This window comes from Apodemus sylvaticus, chromosome 7 (assembly GCF_947179515.1).
Source record: "Apodemus sylvaticus chromosome 7, mApoSyl1.1, whole genome shotgun sequence".
In the NCBI taxonomy this organism is placed as follows: Eukaryota; Metazoa; Chordata; class Mammalia; order Rodentia; family Muridae; genus Apodemus; species Apodemus sylvaticus.
The window spans coordinates 15,755,869-15,776,301 of NC_067478.1; the positions used below are offsets into that span (position 1 = coordinate 15,755,869).

The following is a 20,433-nucleotide window of genomic DNA, read 5'->3' on the forward strand; positions in this document are numbered from 1 at the left end:
TTCTTATAACTTTATAATTGACGTTGAGCTAACGAATTCAAGTGTGGGGTTGCGTTTCTTAATAAAAACAAAAGGCGTGATTTGTAGACCACATACACTGGAGGTAATAGTTTGGATATTTTGTCCTTTTTTAAACTCCACTCACTGTAGGTTTTCATATTAAGTTCAGACTAGTTGGATGTAAGTGAAGGAGTTTAGTAGGTTTCTTTTATGGATCGCTTGATCACCCAGGTCATTTTCTGAACTCTGGATTGTGCCTCAGCATTGTTAGTTTCCAACTTCCTGTTGATTAATTATGCCACAATTAGCAAGCTTGTGAGGATCAAAGGGAAAAGTGTTAACAGCTAATGACAACTGGAAAGTAACTAGCACTATCTTACCATCTTGAGGAAACATACTAGTTGAATCTACTGCCAGGCTTAGTGGAGTTTAATTCTGGAATTTAGGAGGATGAGGCAGGAGGATGTCAGGTTTGAAGCTGTCCTAAGCTGCACTGAGACACTTAAAGTGAAGTCTGAATTTTAACTCCTTAACTAGTACACTTGCTTATCTATTCATAAAATCTATAGGATTGTATATAGTATATGTAGTCTATAAGGTAGGATAGGTAGGACTCGGTTCTCAGCCGGTGTGACACCCTCGCTGCTCATTGAATCCAGAGCTTTCTTTATGCATACTAGGCAAGTTCTCTACCCGTAGGGTACCAGCCTCCTTATAGAATTTTCTTACCAGGCTTGAGTTTATTCTTACCTGTAGGATCCTAGGTTTTTGTGACTCTTGACATTAAGGAAGGATTTCTGATGGGAGTATTGTCGTCGTCGTCGTGGTGTCACCCCACCCCCCACCCCCGTGCCCCCATCTCCAGTCGTCCCCTTCCTACCCCCCTCTTTAATACAGGGTCTTTCATAGCCAGGCTGGATTTGAATTAAACTTGCCTTAAACTCCTAAATTTTCCACTTGAACTTTCTAAGCACTACAATTGGCTGCTGTCATTCCTAGCAAAGGGAAGGTTATTCAATGAATATCCTCTAGGCTAAGTCCTTTGTTACTCTACTATATACTCAGCTCTTTTTTTTTATTTTTAAAGATTTATTTATTTAATATATGTAAGTACACTGTTGCTGTCTTCAGACACACCAGAGAGGGCATCAGATTTCCTTATGGATGGTTGTGAGCCACCATGTGGTTGCTGGGATTTGAACTCAGGACCTTTGGAAGAGCAGTCAGTGCTCTTAGCCACTAAGCCATCTCTCCAGCCTATACTCAGCTCTTAAATGTACTCTTGAAACAGAAATTTGCCACCATGCCTAGATGTATAAAATGATGTTGATGACTTAGTTCAGAATCAGCTATGTAGATAATAAAATATTGAAAAGTTTCAATTTATTTACAGAGATCTGCCTGCCTATGCCTCCAGAGTATTGGCATTAAAGGTGCGTGCCTACAAGCCATTTCTGAGTGTGTTTTATAACAGTTCTTTCATGGTGTGTAACTCAGTATAGTAGAGTTGATAACTGTAGCGTTTCAGAAATCAGACACTGAATCCTGGACAAATTAACTTCTTCAAGCTTCAGTTCTTCATCTGAAATAAGGTTAATGAATACCGCCATCTCATGTAGGATTATTGTTTTGGTGAGTTAAGTTATTTATTTATTGTGGTACTGGACTTATCTCCCCCCATGGGTCACCATTTCAAGCTTGTGGCATTATCAAAGAATTTTAGATAATTGATCTCTCACTGAGCTATGTCCCCAGCCTAGATTTATTATGTAATATATTTAATGCTCTTAGGACAGATTATGGTATACAGAAAGTGTTCACTAAATATTAGCTACCACTATTGCTTCTTCATTTTCCTTTGAAATCATAATTCTGTGCATATAGCCCAAGCTAGTGTGAACTTACAATTGTGCCTCAGTCAGGACAAGTTGTGGGAGCTGGTTCTCTTATCTTACCTTGAGGGTTGGGAGAAATTCAGGTTGTCAAGTCTGGCAGTAGGTACCTCCTGAGCCATTTTACCAGCCCCCATCTTTCTTGAGACAGAATCTCTCCCTGGGACCTATGACTTGCTAGTTGTGCTAGGTTGCAGCTGTATTCTCCCCAGGATTCTCCTGTCTGCACCTCTCCAGTGCTGAAATTACAAGCATGGACTATCACTCCCATCTTTTTATTGTTGATCCTGGGCATTCAACTCAGGAAGCAGTTTACCAACTCAGCTATTTTCCCAACAACCTCCATCCCTTTGAGACAGGGTCTTGCTAAATATCCTGGCTGCCTCAGCTTCCCTGTGCTGGGATTTAAGATCTGTGCCACTAAATCTGGCAACTTGTCTTTTTTTTGAAATACAGTTTCATGTAGCCCATGCTGGCCTGGAATTCCTATTGCAGCCTCCAGAGTACTAAGGTTATAAGGTCACTTTATCCTACATTGTACTGTATACATTGTAGCAAATTTACCTTTTAAGCCATTTTAAAGTATACAGTTCTGCAGCATTTTAGTTACATCCACCTTGCAACCAACAATGGCTATTGCTAAAACTTTATCAGAAACTCTGTAACCATTAAGCATGTAACTTTCAATTTCTTTTTGTAGCCCCTGATAACTTTTATTTTGTGTTTCAAGTATAATGGAATGATACAATATTGTCTTTTCTGTGTTGACTTATTGACTTAGTATTACAATGGTTTCTTTAAGTTGATTGGATAGTATGTATCAGAATTTTATTCCTTTTCTCATTGAATAGTATTTCATCCTTTGCATAGAGGACCAAAATTAAAAAAAAAAAACATATGTATGTGAGTCTGTATGTATGTGCAAGTGAGTGTAGATGCTTATGGAGGCCGCTGGCATTGAGTCCATGGAGCTGGAGTTATAGGTAGTTGTGAATCACCTCATGTGGATGCTGTTCTCTGCAAGAGTAGTTAGTACACATTCTTAACCACTGAGCCATTTCTCTAGCCCTTAGAGTACATTAAAAAAAAAAGTTCATTTCAGAAAAATACAAAAATAAAATAAATTTAACACTTGACTATAGTAAATTGTGCTGTGAATGTTGATGTACAAATGTCTCTGATACTTAGTGGGTTTTTTTTTTTTTTTTTTGGTTTTTCAAGACAGGGTTTCTCTGTGTAACCCTGACTGTCCTGAAACTCACTCTGTAGACCACGCTGGCCTCGAACTCAGAAATCCACCAGCCTCTGCCTCCCAAGTGCTGGGATTAAAGGCGTGCCCCACCACTGCCCGGCTTGTTTGGTTGTTTTTGCAATGTACTGTCAAACTAAACCTCAGATTTTATATATCCTATGCTACTCAAGCATCCTACTAGTAAGCTAAAAACCCACTCTATCTCTATTTTAACCTTAAACCTTTTTTTCTTTAAAAAGGTAATCATAGAATATCTTCAAGCTAAAATTTAAATAACCATTAAGTTATTAATTATTAAATTATTAACAAATCTTTAAATTACTAAATAATTAGATAATACTAGTAAAATTGATGTGGTTTTTTTTTTTTTTTTTTTTTTTGGTTTTTTTGGATTTGTTTTATTTCGAGACAGGGTTTCTTTGTATAGTCCCGGCTGTCCTGGAACACACTCTGTAGACCAGGCTGTCCTCAGACTCAGAAATCCGCCTGCCTCTAATCCCAAGTGCTGGGATTAAAGGTGTGCGCTACCACTGCCCGCCAAAATTGATGTTTTTAAACCAGAGCCCAAGCTGTCCAGGAACTAACTTGCTATTGTGACCCAAACACACCCTGGATGTTCCTTCTGCTTTGGTCTTCCAGCTGCTGGGAGTGTTGGTGTCAACCACCATGTCCAAAATTAGACTTTTTTTTAAAGATATATTTATTTTATGTATGTGAGTACACTGTTGCTGTCTACAGACACATCAGAAGAGGGCATTGGATCCCATTACAGATGGTTGTGAGCCACCATGTGGTTGCTGGGAATTGAACTCAGGACCTCTGGAAGAGCAGGCAGTGCTTTTAACTGCTGAGCCATCTCTCCAGCCCATGCCCAGATTTAGAATATATATATATATTTTTTGTATTTTTGAGACAGTGTCTCATGTAGCAGCCTGGGCCTTGAAATCACTGTGTAGCCATAATTGACCTCTTATCTTTCAAGTGCTGGGATTCCAGGTGTTCACAGCCTCCTATGGTTCCAGCACTTAGGAGGCAGAGGTAGGAGGATTGCTGTAAGCTTGAGGAGATCCTAGTTTACATAGAAAACCTAGTCTCAAAACAAAAACCATATGATCCAGCAATTATATTTATAGTTGTACCCAAAGAGATTGGAGACAGACTCTCAAACAGGTATTTGTATTCATGTTCATAGAGCAGTATTCGTAATAACTAAAATATGAAAGCAACCCAAGGACTCAGTGATAGGTGAATGGATGAACAGAATGTCACCTGTGTGTATATTTATACTTTCTTTGGAATACTCTTCAGCATTAAAAAGGAAGGTAAGCATCTGTAATCACCACCTTCCTTGTGGACTAGTCTAGTATATGCAGCACCAAACAATAGAGACCTGTTTCAAAGAAGGTGAACAGTGAGGAACTATACTTGAGGATGTCTTCTGACATCTTCAAGCTTGCCAAATGAGTATACACACATACACATACATACATACATACATACATACATACACATATATACTCACGTGTATAACATGTACAAAGAATATTTTTACAATTTCTATTATTTAAATTTACATGTATGGGTGTTTTGCCTGCACGTATGTCTTTGTACCAAGTATATGCTCAGTGCCCCAGGAGGCCAGAAGAAGTTGTTGGATCCCTCGAGACTGAATTTACAGAAGGTTGTCCAAATGCTTTTAACCACTGAACTGTCTTTCCAGATCAAATATAAGATTTCTTAGTATGTTTTTTAAGAACTTATTTTGTGAGTATGAGTGTTTGCCTGCAAATATGTATATGTAACATGTACATGCCGGGTACTTGTAGAGACCAGAAGAGGTGGTCAGACCCCCTAGGACTAGAGTTACTGTGAACTGGCTACCATTACGATTCCAGCCATATAAAGGTACTGACCTGTATGTAATGAGGATTCCTTTTTCTCATAACCTTTGTTTTTGGTTTCCTGGAAATCAGTTTTGCTATTATTCAATGATGCTTGTTTTTATGAGATAGAATCTTTCTGTGTAGCTCTGGCTATCCTGGAACTAGCTATGTAGACAAGAGTAGCTGGTATTAATATTTTTTTTTTTTTTAGGCAAGGTCTTAGATAACCTAGTCTGGCCTCAAATCTTCTGTAGCCAAAAGAAATGTTTTTATTTTATTTTAGGTGATTAAATATTTTGCTTAATGTACATGTGTGTACTTTATGTACCTGGTGAGATCAGAAGAAAACATTAGATCCTTTAGTTTGGGTTTTTTTTGGATTTGGTTTTTTCCGAGACAGGGTTTCTCTGTGTAGCCCTGGCTGTCCTGGAACTCACTCTGTAGACCAGGCTGGCCTGGAACTCAGAAATCCGCCTGTCCCTGCCTCCTAGAGTGTGGGATTACAGGCGTGTGCCACCACCGCCCAGCTCATCAGATCCTTTAGAACTGGAAGTGTAGATGGTTATGAGCCACCACCTGGATGCCGGTAACTGAACTAAGGTTCTCTTTAAGAACAGTAAGTTTTCTGAACTGCCTCCATAGTGCTAGGACTAATGACATATGCACCATACTCCAGTCAGCTCTTGCTTCTACCTCTAGTTGTGCTCGGATAGCCATCACACCTGGCTAGCTCTAATTTATGGTAGTCCTCTTACCTTTCTTTCCTGGGTGTTAAAATTATTGATATGAGCTATCTTGTCCTGGCTAACATGGAAACCACTTTGGATTCTGGGAGGAATTCTATTGCTAAACTGAACCTAAGGAACTGATATAGAAGGACATGACTAGGAATGTTGTAGCTTTTAGCTTGATGTGGAGGCTTGCCCTCTCTGAAGGCCAGGTGAGCGATTTCTTTTTTGGATTTGGTTTTTTGGATGCTCTTGAAGAGCAATATTCTTGAGTATCCCAGGCTGGTCTTGAACTCAGTATGTGAATGAGACTGACTTTGAATTCATTTAGGGCAGTCCTGCCATGTTTCTCAAGTGTTCCCATGAGACCTGAGCTGTCAGATTGGCATCTCTGTCTTAAAACACAAAACAAAATTAAAATTTTATTTCTTCTTTGGTGATTGAATGATGAACCTAATGCATCATAGGCAAGTGATCTACTCGGCTACATTTTCAGCCCTCTCTTCATGGAAATCCTGTGGTTCATATGTTGTTCTGATGATGCTCCTTCATTTGTGATATCTATCATTAATTTTAGCTAAAGCTTTTCATTTCTGCGCCTGTGAGTTGATCATTTTATCCTGTCCTATTTTCAGGCTTTGTGGTCCTTTCTTCTGCTTGGTCAGTTAACTATTGTTGAAGTCCACTGTGAGCTTTTTATTATAAGCAGTGTGCTTTCTACTCCAGAGTTTGTTTTTCACTTCTCTGCATAGTTTCTCAGCATTTATTTATTTACTTATTTTGAGACATAGTTGGTGGTAGTGGCACATGCTTTTAATCCTAGCACTTAAGGAGGTATAAACAAGTGGATCTCTGTGCCTACTTTCCTTCCTTCCTTCCTTCCTTCCTTCCTTCCTTCCTTCCTTCCTTCCTTCCTTTCTTCCTATGTATATGTGTAGTAGGGGAGGAAGAATATAGGGTCAGAGGTCAATGTTGTGGAATCTATTCTCCTCCTCAACTTTGTGTGTGTTCAAGGGATGGAACCCAGATTACCAGGTCTGTGTGGCAAGCACTTTTACCACCAAATGAATCATCTTGACATTATCAAACATGGTAGAAAAGTTTTCACTTTATAATATGACAAAGACAGCCACTTATTAACTGTTAAGAAAATATAATTAGGCAGAAAATTTCAACAAACTATTTTTTTATTTTTTGAGACAGGGTCTCTCCTTTCTCAGTCTCCTGGGTGCTGGGATTATCGATGTGTGCCAGTGAATGCAGCTTTAGACTATTTTCTTTTTGGTTGGGATAAGGGGAGACAGTCTTGTGTAGCTCAAGCTGGCCTTTGGACTTGCCATGTAGCCTAGGATAGCCTTGAACTCCTCATTCTCCTTCCTCTGCCTTATTTCTTTGATTATAGGTGTTTATCACAATGCCCGGTTTTGAACTATTTTCTAAAGAGACTTCTTCCTCCATTGCCAGAAATCTTTGAATAGTCTCCTAGTCAGTCATCTTGAAGCAGTTCTTAAGTTTTCTTTGTGAAGAGAGACATCTTTTTTCTTGAATTTTTACCTTAATCTATTTATAGTTAATCTATTTATAGTTTTGGTGTTTTAGGATTTATTTTCCCCTTCCTGCTTTTTTGTTTGTTTCCTATGTAGGTTCTTATGTAGCTCTGGGTGTCTTGGAGCTTGATTGGGCTTATCTCTGCTTCTATCACTTCAGGCTCTTCATTCTTTTTCCGAAGATTCTTGACCTTGATCTTGGTGTTGAAGATGTTAAATCTTTATATTTCTGTTTGATTTTGTATATTTTTACCTGGGGTATTTTGTATAGATTTCTTTGCTGAAGTCTTTTCCTCAGTTACTTTATCAAAATCATCTACTTATATGTAGTGTGGTATCTGCTTGTAAGCTGCTCTGGGATGGGAATGTGGAGGACAAAGGATTAGGAGCTAAGGTCATCCTTGGCTTTATAAGAAATTTGAGTCCCTGCTGGGCTGAGAGATCTTGTTCCCCAAGACTAAAACAAACTAGGTGTGGTGGCTCATGTAGTAATTCAAATAGTTCAAAGGCTGAGACAGATTACCTTGGTTTCTAGGCTAGCCTAAGTTACATAGTGAGTTCAAGGATAGCCTAGGTTATAGTGTGAGACCATGACTAATAAAAACTCAAGCAAATCAACAGCAGCAATTAAAACAGACACAAACAAACAAAGAGAAAACCTAGTATTAGCAAGCGACTTGCCTATAATCTTAGTACTGGGAATGTAGAGGCAGGAGAATCAAGAAATTCAAGGTCACTCATGGCTAAGTCAGTCTGAAACTAGCTTGAGTTATATATCTCTGACTAAGCCATCTTTCCAGCTCCTACATGCTGCTTTTGAATGTCCTAATTTCAGGTACTTCAACTGTCTCCTGGTTTTCTACCCATTATCTGTTAGCATTGATATCTGTACCTATAGCTTAGCTTGTTTTATGGTTTTCATTAATCCTAAAAGAAAGCTTTCATGAGATCCAAGAAATTTCTGAATAATAATAATAATAATTACTAATATTATTATTGTTGTTTTTATTTTGAGATAGTCTTTTTATTTGTTTTTTTTTGTTGTTGTTGTTTTTTGTATTTGTTTTTTCTTTTTTGAGACAGGGTTTCTCTGTATAGTCCTTGCTGTCCTGGAACTCACTCTGTAGACCAGACTGGCCTCGAACTCAGAAATACGTCTGCCTCTGCCTCCCAGGCGTGCGCCACCACCGCCTGAGATAGAGTCTTAACATGCTGATCTAGCTGGCCTAGAATTCACAGAGCTCTGCCTGCCTGAGTACTGAGATTATAAAGGCATGGATTCCTATTTGAATTCTAAGTTAGGTGAAATAGAAGTAAGCATTTTGTATTAGTTCTTCAGATACCTGTCCCCTTCCATCTGACAAGGTAGAACAAAAGAATAAAATAATTTATAAATATATTTGTTCTTTTCTTACAAAGGAGCTCAGAACTAGACTGCATTGTTTAAAGAACAAAATTACTGCTTTATTGAAGAGGAAGAGGGTAAGGGAAAATAAAAATACCATAGAATGTTCCTACTGCTTTGAAGATGGCTTTTTCTTTTAGTTTTTTACATTTTAACTATTTGTGTGAGGACAGGTGTGACAATGGGTGTATGCATATGCCACACACATGGAAACCAGAGGACAACTTTTGGGAATCAGTCCTTTTTTCACTCCACATGAGTCCCAAGTTGTCAGGCTTCTTGGCAAGTACCTTTATCCTTTGAGCCAGCTTATCAGCCCAATTTTTAATAGGATTTCTTATTGTATGTGATGTATATGAGTGTGGGTATAAACATCTCACATGTACGTGTGGAGGTCAGAAGATAACTTTTGAGAGATGTTTTCTCTTTCCATTGTGGTGTTCAGTGATAGAATAGAGGTGATCAGGCTTTTGCTGAAAGGACTTTTACTCCGTCTTGCCGTCTTCCCATGTGCCCTTTAGTTTTTCCCTATGTTTACTGCTTGTTCTTTGGATGACTAAGACCTTGAAAACTTGATGTCAGGTGACTCTCTTCACAAAGAAAACTTTCATGACTTGTGGATTTTTTTTTTTTTTTTAATTTTCTCTTGACATCAAGTGTCCTTTGTACAAAGTATTTAATTTTGATGGTACACTTTATTTTTTTCCTTTTATTTGTTGTGTCACATTCAGGAAACCCTTGTAAATCCACGAAGATCTTTCAGTAGCTACAAGAAAAGTCCTGGAGATAAGTTCTCAGCTTCATTTAGGTTACATGCCTGTCTTCAAAGCAATCACTGGTGAGGATAATAAGTATTGTGATTAACTGAGCTAGATAGTGTAGGATTAGCCACATAGACTGAGGAGGGGTTTCATGTTAAGATGCCCTTTTTAGAAATGGGCACATAAGTGCTGAAAAAATTACTGAAGAAAGAACTATTGGAAGTGAAATATTCTTTGTTCACTAAGAAGTTTAGAATGCCCCAGAATATACTTTTGTTTTTGAGACCTTGAAGTTTGGAAAAAAAAAAGAGCTTTCAAATATTTTTTGTGTGAGATTGTTTGCATCCTACAGTACTTGTATGAAGGTCAGAGGCATCTGTGAATCAGGACATACATTTTTTTCTTTTCTCTATCACTCCTCTCCCCAGCCCTCCTTTCTTGAGATTGGGCTTCTCTGTGTAACAACAGCTCTGGCAGACCTGGAACTTGTCTTGTAGACCAAGCTGGACTGGAGCTCATAGATCTGCCTGCCTCTGCCTCCAGAGTCCTGGGATTAAAGGCAAATGCTATCACTGCCTGACTCAGAACACACATTTTTAGTTGGAAAAAAAAAAGTTAATTTGTTCTGTGTGTGTTCTTGTCTGTATACATACTACAGTATGTTTGTAGAAGTCAGAGGACAACTTGTGGGAATTAGTTCTTTCCTTTTACTTTAGGTTCAGGGGAAAAGTAATCAGGCTTGGTGGTAAGTGACTTTACTAGCTGACCATCTCACAGCTCTAACTGTTTTTTTTTTTTTTTTTTTTGATAATGTTTCACTGTGTATCCCTGCTAGCCTTTAATTTTCAGATATCTAAGAGCTTCCAGAGTGCTGGGATTGAAGACCCTATTACCCTAGGCTGAAAAAAAAATTTTTTTATAAAGATTTGAGTGTGTGTGTTTGTAGAAATTAGAGGATAACTTTTGGGAGTTGGTTCTCAATATTGTATAGATCTAGGGAATTGAACTCAGGTTGTCAGGCTTGGGGACAAGTGCTGTTACCCACTGAAGCTTCTCACTAGCACTGTAAATATTTTAAGGTGACTTCTGAGAATATCCTTGATATTTATCCCTGATAAAATTAGCAAGTAAGGATTATGTGGTTTAGCCTGTACTTCATGTTCTAAAGTACTTGCTTGTGGTTTGTTGTATACAGGTACCACCCTGCTAGAGTTTGGTAGGAAAAAGATCTACTTATTGAAGCTTTCTTGACATAGAAAGAGATGTGGGGGGATTCTCGATCAGCTAACAGAACAGGACCTTTTCGGTAAGTCTTAAATTTTAACTATTGAGTTTGTCAAGTATTTATAATGTAACTTTTGGCCTACCATAATGGCAGGTTTTTTTGTTTTTTTGTTTGTTTGTTTGTTTGTTTTTTGGTGGAGAAATAACTAAGGTTTTTAGAACTAGAAAATATTTGTAAAGTTTCTAGTAATTTCTAAGATGATTGAAAGTATATACCCAGTGTGCCAGGTGTTTTTTCTGTGTCTGTTTTTCCTTATTTCTTTCTTTATATGATATTGGGGATAGAACTCAGGGCCTCCTGTGTGCTTGGCAAATACTTTGGCTCTGAGCCATAGCCTTAACCACTTGATAGCCTTTTACCTGTCATGAAACTTGATATGTACACAGGCTGGCCTTGAATTCACTAGAGATCTGCCTCTGCCTCTGCCTCTGCCTCTGCCTCCTGAGTGTTGGGATTAAAGGTACGCACCACCACTAACCTGGCTGAAATCTATCTATCTTTCTTTCTTTCTTTCTTTCTTTCTTTCTTTCTTTCTTTCTTTCTTTCTTTCTTTCTTTCTTTCTTTCTTTCTTTTTCATCTATCTATCTATCTATCTTCTATTATTTTCTCTGTGTGCAGGCATGTGAGTACCACAGCATAGTTGTGAAGAAAACGAGAGAGAGTTCTCTTATTTGACCACATTGGTCAGGGGTCTGAACTTACATTTTCGGGCTTAACAGCAAGTACCTTTACCTGCTGATCCATGTTGCTGCCTTCCACCCCCCAAGTCAGGGTTTCTGTGTAGCCTGGCTGTCCTGGAACTCATTCTGTAGACCAGGCTGGCCTTGAACTCAGAGATCTGCTTGCTTCTACCTCCCAATTGCTGGGATTTAAGGTGTGTGCCAGTAGACCTGGCAACATTTTTAAAATATTAAAAAAAATGTCAGAATCATTTATTCATTTATCTGTTATGCTTTTTTTCTGAAAAAAAAAATGGTGTGAGCTCACTAATAGCCCATGTAGCCACTGTAGTCTTGACAGTCCTTCTTTAGTATCCCATGTGTGAGATTATTTATTCCTTTGTGGGTTTTTTTTTTTTTTTTTTTTTTTTGAGACAGGCTTTCTCTGTGTAGCCCTGGCTGTCCTGGAAGTCACTCTGTAGATCAGACTGGCTTCAAACTCAGAAATCTGCCTGCTTCTGCCTCCCAAGTGCTGTGCCTAAAGGTGTACACCACCACTGCTCGGCTATTTACTTAGGGTTTGCAGTGCTTCCTGGGCTATGATCTTTATCCCAGCTTCCTGAAAATCTAAGGTTTCTGTATGTATCATCACCACTCTTCTTTTCTTCATATTTGTTAATTCTTGTATCTGCTTTTAACAAAGCAGTATATATACTTGGAAAGCTAGCAAAATATATTGTTTATAGAAGCTTAACTAAGGGCCGGAAAGATGACTCAACAGTTAAGAGCATTTTTTTGCTCCTCCAAAAGATTCGAGTTGGGTTCTTAGAACTCACATCAGAAGCTTACAACTCCAGTTCTCAAGGATCCCACTACTGTTCTAAACTCCTCAGGGAACCACACATGCATGTACGTACATAAAAATAAAATCTTGGTGGTGGCGCACACCTGTAATCCCAGCACTTTTGGGAGGCAGAGGCAGGCAGATATCTGAGTTCGAGGCCAGCCTGGTCTAGAGAGTGAGAAACCCTGTCTTGAAAAAAAAAAAAAAAAAAAAAACCAAAAGCAAAAACTTGGAGGCTACATTAATTTCATTGACTTATGTCTGTGTTCTAGAGCTGTGTCTTGCTAATGACATTGATATGCTTTTCTGAGTGACACATATGTCAGCTTTAGGGGTTATTGGGTACAAAGAAGAGTGGCTATATCACTGAGTTATAAGTGGATTCTGCTTTAGATTTATAGGGAATACTTCAAAATGCTTATTTATGTGTATCAGTGTGAGTATATATATATGTTGAAGCCAGATGCTGGTAACAGAGCCCTCAGAGCTGGAGGTACAAGTGTTTGTGCAATGCTAGGCCTGGCAGCCTCTCTTTGCATTATCCAAATTGACCCTAAACTTACAATTCTCCACTCTCAGCCCTCAAAGTACTGGGAATAAACTTTTTTTTTTGTTTTTTGTTTTTTGTTTTTTTTGAGACAGGCCTTCTCTGGGTAGCCCTGGCTGTCCTGGAACTCATGCTGTAGACCAGGCTGGCCTTGAACTCAGAAATGCCTGCCTCTGCCTCCCAAGTGCTGGGCCTAAAGGCTTGCACCACCACTGCCCGGCAAGAGTTCCATGTTTTCCCCAAAATCTTAGGGTTGAGATAAATGCCAGTGAACTTTTTTTTTTTTTTCAGTGAACATTTTTTTGTTGTTGTTGTTTTTTGAGGGAATAAACTTTTTAAAATACTACTAGATAATGAATGTATTTTTTTAAAAAGACTTATTTATTTGAGTGCATAGTTGCTGTCTTCAGACACACAAGACGAGGGCGTCAGATCTCATTACAGATGGCTGTGAGCCACCATGTGGTTGCTGGGATTTGAACTCGGGACCTCTGGAAGAGTAGTCAGTACTCTTAACCTCTGAGCCATCTCTCCAGCCCCATGAATGTATTTTATTTTACTTGTATGAGTGTTTCATTCACATGTAGGCATGTACACCATGTGAGTGCCTGGTGCCCACAGAGGTCAGAACAGTATTTGGAACCCTTGGAACTGGATTTATAGACAGTTGTGAGCTGCAATGTGCATATTCTTAACCACTAAGCTATCACTGTATCACTGAAGTAAACTTGTCAAAAACGTAGCCATGCTCAGTTATTTACAGATTGTGTATGGCTGCTTTCATATTGCAGTTATAGATGGAATAATTGTAGTAGGTCCTGTATGTGCTGTAAAGCTCTAGGATGGTATAGTACTATCTGGCTTTTTATATATGAACAGCTTTGTCCAGGCATGGTGGCAAATGCCTTTACTCTTAGCCCTGAGGAGACTGAAGCAGGTGGGTCTCTGTGAGTTTGAGGCCAACCTGGTCTACATAGTGAGTTCCACAATATTCAAGGTTATGTAGAGAGACCTCAAAAAAGCAAAAACAAATAAATAAGCAAAACAAAATAAAAAAAATTGTCACACTCCAGTCTAAGTTAGTGCTTATATGTAAGATTTAAAAAATATTTATGTTATTGTCTGTCTTCTTAGTCTATTTGTGGATAATTATTTTATATGTCAGGCTATTTCTTATAGTATTAAGGTGGTTTAAGTTCAAAAACATTAGATAGATTTGGCTCTGTTGAACAATCAATCCTCCCTCCACTCAATTTTAAGAACAGCTTTGTTTTGTTTTGATTTTTGGTTTTTCAAGACAGGATATCTAGCCTTGGGTATCCTAAATCTCACTCTGTAGATGAGGCTGGCCTCGAACTCAGAAATCCCTCAGGCTCTGCCTCTTTAGTGCTGGAATTAAAGACATGTTCCACCAACACCACCCATCTCTTAAAAGAATGATTTATTTTTATGTATGTGGGTATATGTCTGCTTACCATATTAAAGTATGTATGTGTGTATGAATGTATATATGTATGAATAAATGTATGAATGTATGTATGTATGTCTGTATGTCTGCTTACCACATTCATTCAGTACTTGTGGAGACCAAAAGAGGGCATCAGATCTTCTGGAACTGGAGTTATAACAAGTTAAGAGCCATCATGTGGGTGCTGGGAATCAAACCCACTTCCTTTGGAAGAACAGTCAGTGGTCTAACTAATGAGCTATCTCTCTCTCCAGCCAAAGCATCTTTTTAAAATTATTTTTTATAGTATATTTTGTCTTAGCACCATTAAACTTACTTAAATTTTATTTTCTTATTGTAGGTTATCAGTTGCTTTGAAAAAATTAGAAAGATTTTTTTTTGTTTTTGATTTTGAGCCAGTATTACTCTGTGTCACAGCTCTAGCTGTCTTGGAGCTTGATTTGTAGACCTTCAACTCACAGAAATGCTCCTGCCTCTTGGGAGCTGGGATTAAAGCCTTGCCCTCCCTCTCTCCCTCCCTCCCTCCCTCCCTCCCTCTTCCTCCTCCTCCCTCCTTTTCCCTCCTCCTTCTCTTCCTTCCCCCCTACCCCCTGCCCCCACCCCCTTCTTTCTTTGTTTTTTTTTTGTTTTTTTTTGGGTTTTTTTTGTTTTTTTTTTTTTTTTTTTTTTTGAGACAGGGTTTCTCTGTGTAGCTCTGGCTGTCCTGGAACTCACTCTGTAGAACAGGCTGGCCTCAGAAATCTGCCTGCCTCTGCCTCTTCTTCTTCTTTTTTTAAAACAAAACAAAATTTCACTTTATTTCAGGCTGGCCTTGAACTGGAGGGGAGACTTCTGCCTCAACCTGAACTACTTTGTATGAACTACCATACCTGGCTTTTTAAAGTTTTTTATTTGTTTTTTTTGTTTTTGTTTTGTCTTTATATGTAGGCCAGACTGGCTTTGAACTTACAATCTTTCTGTGTTTAATCTCATTTGTAGCCTGGTGGGCCTGAACCTACTATGTAAACCAAGTTGGCCCCTAACTCAGAGAACTCTTGACTCTACCTCTAGTATGCTTGGATTTTTGTTTTTTTGGTGTTTTGTTTTCAAGACAGAGCCTCCCTATGTAGTCCTGGCTGTCCTAGAACTTGATAGGTAGATCAAGAGATCCTCCTGTCTTTGCCCAACTCACTAACTTCTAATTTTTAAGTTTTTTAACCAGAGGGAGATGGCAATCCATTTTGGGGAGACTCAAAGAATAAGAAAGGGTGTTTTGCAGGCAAATGTCTTAATTTCTCTTTGAAATACTTTTTTCATAAAATTATTTTATGTAAGCTTAAAATAATTTCTGTAACCACTGGTGTTCATTGTTTGAGATAGGGTTTTACTGTGTAGTCCTGGCTAGCCTTGAACTTGGCTGTGTAGATTAGGCTGGACTTGAGCTCATAGAATAAAAGGCAGAGCCATCATCACCCTTGGCACTACTGCTGTTTTATATTAATAGAACTGTTTTTTGATTAGACTATAAAATTTAGATATAAGAACTGTAGTGTGGTAGGTTACTCTAGATCTGCTCGACTTAGAAGGGTAAGATAATCTTCACGGCAGTATTTAAGGACAATGCTGGGTGTATTCTGGTAAAAAAAAAATGCCTACGTTAGATGCCTCAGCAGTTATTCCATGAGGGTCCGAGGAAGCTTGAGGATTCTCAAAAGCCACTGAATGACTTTAATGACTTTTAAGTATGGGAGACATTGTGGTTAATGGTAACATTCTAATTTTTGTGTTAAATTTTATTCCTTATCAATATTTAAGCTTGTTTATGATGAACCAAAAAGACATAACTAATGTTAGTGTTTTGAGGAACTAATAGAAGCTTTTATGTTCTGAAAATCCACTAAATGTATGTTGTTCTAATGTTTAGGTTAATGTTTTAAATTTCTTTTTTTTTTTTTTTGGATTTGTTTTTTTTTTCTTCGAGACAGGGTTTCTCTGTATAGCCCTGGCTGTCCTGGAACTCACTCTGTAGACCAGGCTGGCCTCGAACTCAGAAATCCGCCTGCCTCTGCCTCCCAGAGTGCTGGGATTACAGGCGTGTGCCACCACGGCCCGGCAATGTTTTAAATTTCTATTTACTTTATGAAATGGCTTGGTACTCCTGGAGCTGAGGAGAGAGGGCTTCTTGGGAAAGAGTGCTTGCTATGAAATCAAGAGGACCTAAGTTTAAATCATAGTACATAAATAAAAGCAAGCAAACAAATGAAACAAAACATTTTTGTAACCAGAATTGGGTGGAAATTGAAGTGTTCTGGAAGCTCACTTAGTCCAGTTAGCCTAGCTGAGACTATAAACTTCAGATTCAGTGAGAAACCCTGTCATAAAAAATAAGAAGAGAGCCATGGAAGATGCCCAGTATCCTCCAGCCTCTGTATACATGTACATATCTAACATACAAATAATGAATTAAAAAAAATAAGAAACAAAGGGACTGGTGATGGTATTGGACCTGTCCTCCTGAGCTGAGTTACCTAGAGTCTGTTGTCTTTGGACTTCTACTGTATGGGTGAAGTTTGAACTCAGAAGGGTCTTAGGATAGAATCTGTATGTCTTGGGAGGATAAACTTGAGTTGATTCTGATATTCTCCATGTTCTTGTATTGCCAAGCAAGTCAGCCATTTTTATTTTCTTTTCTCATGCCCTCTCTGAGATTCACTGGTGTCTAATTGCCTACTTAAGTTCCTTGATTTTTTTGATTTGTTGAAATAGGTTCTCATTCTAAGGCTACTTTTAAAATCAGGATCATCCTCCTCAACATTCCAAGTAGGAGATTAATAGTTGTTATAACCACCTTGTGTGGCTATCTCTTGATCTTTGACCAAAGCCAAAATGTGTAAAATGCTCTAGTGATGAGGCAAAGGAAAAATGTTGGGTAGTTTGAAAGTTTGGTCTACTCTTGTTTATTTCTCCTTTATTTTATTTTATTTTTGTTTTGTTTTGTTTTGCTTGTTTTTTGTTTATTCAAGACAGGGTTTCTCTATGTAGCAGCCCTGGCTGTCCGGAACTTACTCTGTAGACCAGGCTAGCCTTGGGATTCTCAAGAGATCTGCCTGCCTCTGCCTCCTAAATCCTGGGATTAAAGGCATGTGTTACCTCGGCCCAGTTTGTTTATTTCTTGAGTTATATGAATGGATGTTTTGTCTAAATATGTATACATCATATGTATGCTTTTCCTGAAGAGGCCAAAAGAGGGTGTCAGATTCCCTGGGACTGGAGTATACAGGTTGTGAGCTGTCACATGGGTACTGGGGGCCAAACCCTAGGGCCTCTGGAGAACAGCAAGTGCTTTTAACCACTGAACCGTTTTTCCTGTTCCATTTATTCTTTTTTGTTGTTCTTTTTCTAACTGTAAGCATTTTAAAAATATGTTTTATTGCAATAAAAAGTTAGCTTGAGACATTAGAATCTTGTTTGTCAGCTTTTTTATTTGGGACATGGAAATAATGCCTAAAGACCTAATGTTGTAGGTGACTTTCAGCCTTAAGCTCTTACTTAGATAATTTAGCTTGGTGTAGACAACTTAACATGCTTTGTGGAATGATTCATGTTGCCTTTTGTGATAATATACTCTTGGATATAGTTATGATTGGGCCCAGCTGAGTCTTTCTGAGTAGAGGTACAGTAGAACTGGCATTAATGATAGTCAGTCACAATGATATGCAATGACTCTTTCCTTTTGTGGCCTATACTCAATTGGATAAATTAGAATCCATGTTGTAGATATAATAAAATATTTGGAAATGTTTACCATTTTGTGAAGCAATTAGAAAGACACTTTTTGAAACTTATAAGAAATTTTATACTTTGAGGCTGAGCATGGTTGTTTATTATAATCCCAGTATTCAGAAAGCAGATGGAATAGAGGATTACTTCAAGACCAGCCTGATCTACATAGTGATTTCTAGGCCATCCAGGTAGTTATATAACCAAGCCCTGTCTGAAAATCAAAAGAAAAAACAACCAAACAAACAGAAAATTGCACTGATTTCCTCTGACTCCACATGTGTAGTAATTGTCATAATGACCTTGGAATTTTAAGTTCCTTGGCTGTAGAAACTGGGAATTTTTATAGTATGTTACCTTTGTTAGCTTATCTGGTATTGCGGATTTTCCCTGTTGCAGGACTGGGTGAAAGCTTTTTCTGCAGCAGTCATGTTGAAAACCTTGTGTTGACTTACCTCGTGTTCTGAAATGGGAGCATAAAAGTTTACTTGGACACCTCATCTTAAAATAGCAAAACTTGCTGTTTTCTGCAGATCTAGGACCTTGTTACAGAACTCTGCCCCCCAAAATATGTTTACAGAAGAATATGCTGTGATTAGAGAAGAATATGCTGGTGTGTAGATTTCAAACTCTCTGGACAATATGAATAACCCTGTCTTTGTTTCTACAGTGGGAGCCAAGAAGAAAGGTTTGCTCCCGGGTGGAACAGGGATTATCCTCCTCCTCCCCTTAAGAGTCATGCTCAAGAGAGACACTCTGGCAACTTTCCTGGCAGAGATTCACTTCCCTTTGATTTCCAGGGGCATTCAGGACCTCCCTTTGCAAATGTAGAGGAGCATTCTTTCAGCTATGGAGCTAGAGATGGACCACATGGTGACTATCAAGGAGGGGAGGGACCTGGACATGATTTCAGAGGGGGAGATTTTTCGTCTTCAGATTTCCAGAGCAGAGATTCAGCACAGTTGGATTTCAGGAATAGGGACATACATTCTGGGGATTTTCGGGATAGAGAAGGACCACCTATGGACTACAGGGGTGGAGATGGTACCCCTATGGATTATAGAGGTAGGGAGACACCTCATATAAATTATAGAGACAGGGATTCTCATACTGTTGACTTTAGAAGTAGAGATGTTCCTCCAGCTGACTTTAGGGGCCGGGGCACTTATGATTTAGATTTTAGAGGCCGAGATGGATCCCATGCAGATTTTAGGGGAAGAGATTTATCAGATTTGGATTTTAGATCCAGAGATCAGTCTCGTTCTGATTTTAGGAACAGAGATGTATCTGATTTGGACTTCAGGGATAAAGATGGAACACAGGTGGACTTTAGAGGCCGAGGTTCAGCTACTACTGATCTAGACTTTAGGAACAGGGATACACCACATTCGGATTTCAGAGGTAGACATCGTTCTAGGACTTACCAAGATTTTAGGGGCAGAGAGGTAGGACCTTGTATGGAATTTAAAGATAGGGAGATGCCTCCTGTGGATCCAAAAGTTTTGGATTATGTTCAGCCTTCTACACAAGAGAGAGAACATTCTGGTATGAATACGAACAAGAGAGAAGAATCCACACATGACCATGCAGTAGAAAGACCTGCTTTTGGTGTTCAGAAGGGAGAATTTGAGCATTCAGAGACAAGAGAAGGAGAAACACAAAGTGGAACTTTTGAGCATGAATCTCAATCAGACTTTCAAAACAGCCAAAGTCCAGTTCAAGAACAAGATAAGCCAAAGCTCTCTGGAGGTGAACAACAGAGTTCAGATGCTGGTCTGTTTAAAGAAGAAGGTGATTTGGACTTTCTTGGCCGACAAGACACTGATTACAGAAGTATTGAATACTGTGATGTGGATCACAGGTTGCCAGGAAGCCAGATTTTTGGTTATGGTCAAAGCAAGCCTTTTCCTCAGGGCAAAATGCCCAGAGATGCTCAGCAAGACCTTCAGGTATGTTGATGAGGGGATTCATAATCCTTTTGTAGCGTGATATGTAGGGTGATGTGTAGTGTGAAAGATGTTCTGTCCCTAAAGCCTTCTTACAAACCATGCAAAAGGAAATTCTGGATTTGAGAGTGGAATATAGGAGTTTAAACATCCAAAAAAGCCCTTGGTGGCTCAGAACATGTTTTTGATGCATGTTTAATCATGGTTGCTTTATTGTGCTTATTTAAATGTCCAGTGTTAAGTTGATTTCAAGTTATCAATCTTTGGGGAGTGGGTCTTAACTACGATTGCAGTCCCGGTGATTTAGGATTTATTATCTTATTTAGGTTCATTTAGAGAATACTTAGAAGTATTTTTACAGTCATGAGGATATCATGATGTTAATGTTACACATTTCCTCTTTTAGCTAGCTTACTTAGCTTAAAGGTTAAGTTTCTTGAATATAAGCAAGTACAG

General features: G+C 38.6%; 1 protein-coding gene across 4 annotated transcripts in view; it reads left to right on the forward strand.

Moving 5' to 3' along the window:
- The window catches only part of Rbm6 (RNA binding motif protein 6), a 96,390-nt gene that overhangs the window by 787 nt on the left and 75,170 nt on the right, over window positions 1-20,433 (forward strand). For 2 of the 4 annotated variants that reach the window (XM_052187333.1, XM_052187336.1), the window contains exons 2-3: window positions 10,664-10,774; window positions 18,702-19,980. In XM_052187333.1, the coding sequence (XP_052043293.1) occupies window positions 10,731-10,774; window positions 18,702-19,980 (1,323 nt within the window). In that variant the 5' untranslated portion in view covers window positions 10,664-10,730. Of the gene's footprint in view, window positions 1-9,438; window positions 9,546-10,663; window positions 10,775-18,701; window positions 19,981-20,433 lie in introns of those variants that run through there. The other 2 variants (XM_052187335.1, XM_052187337.1) reach the window with 2 other exon arrangements.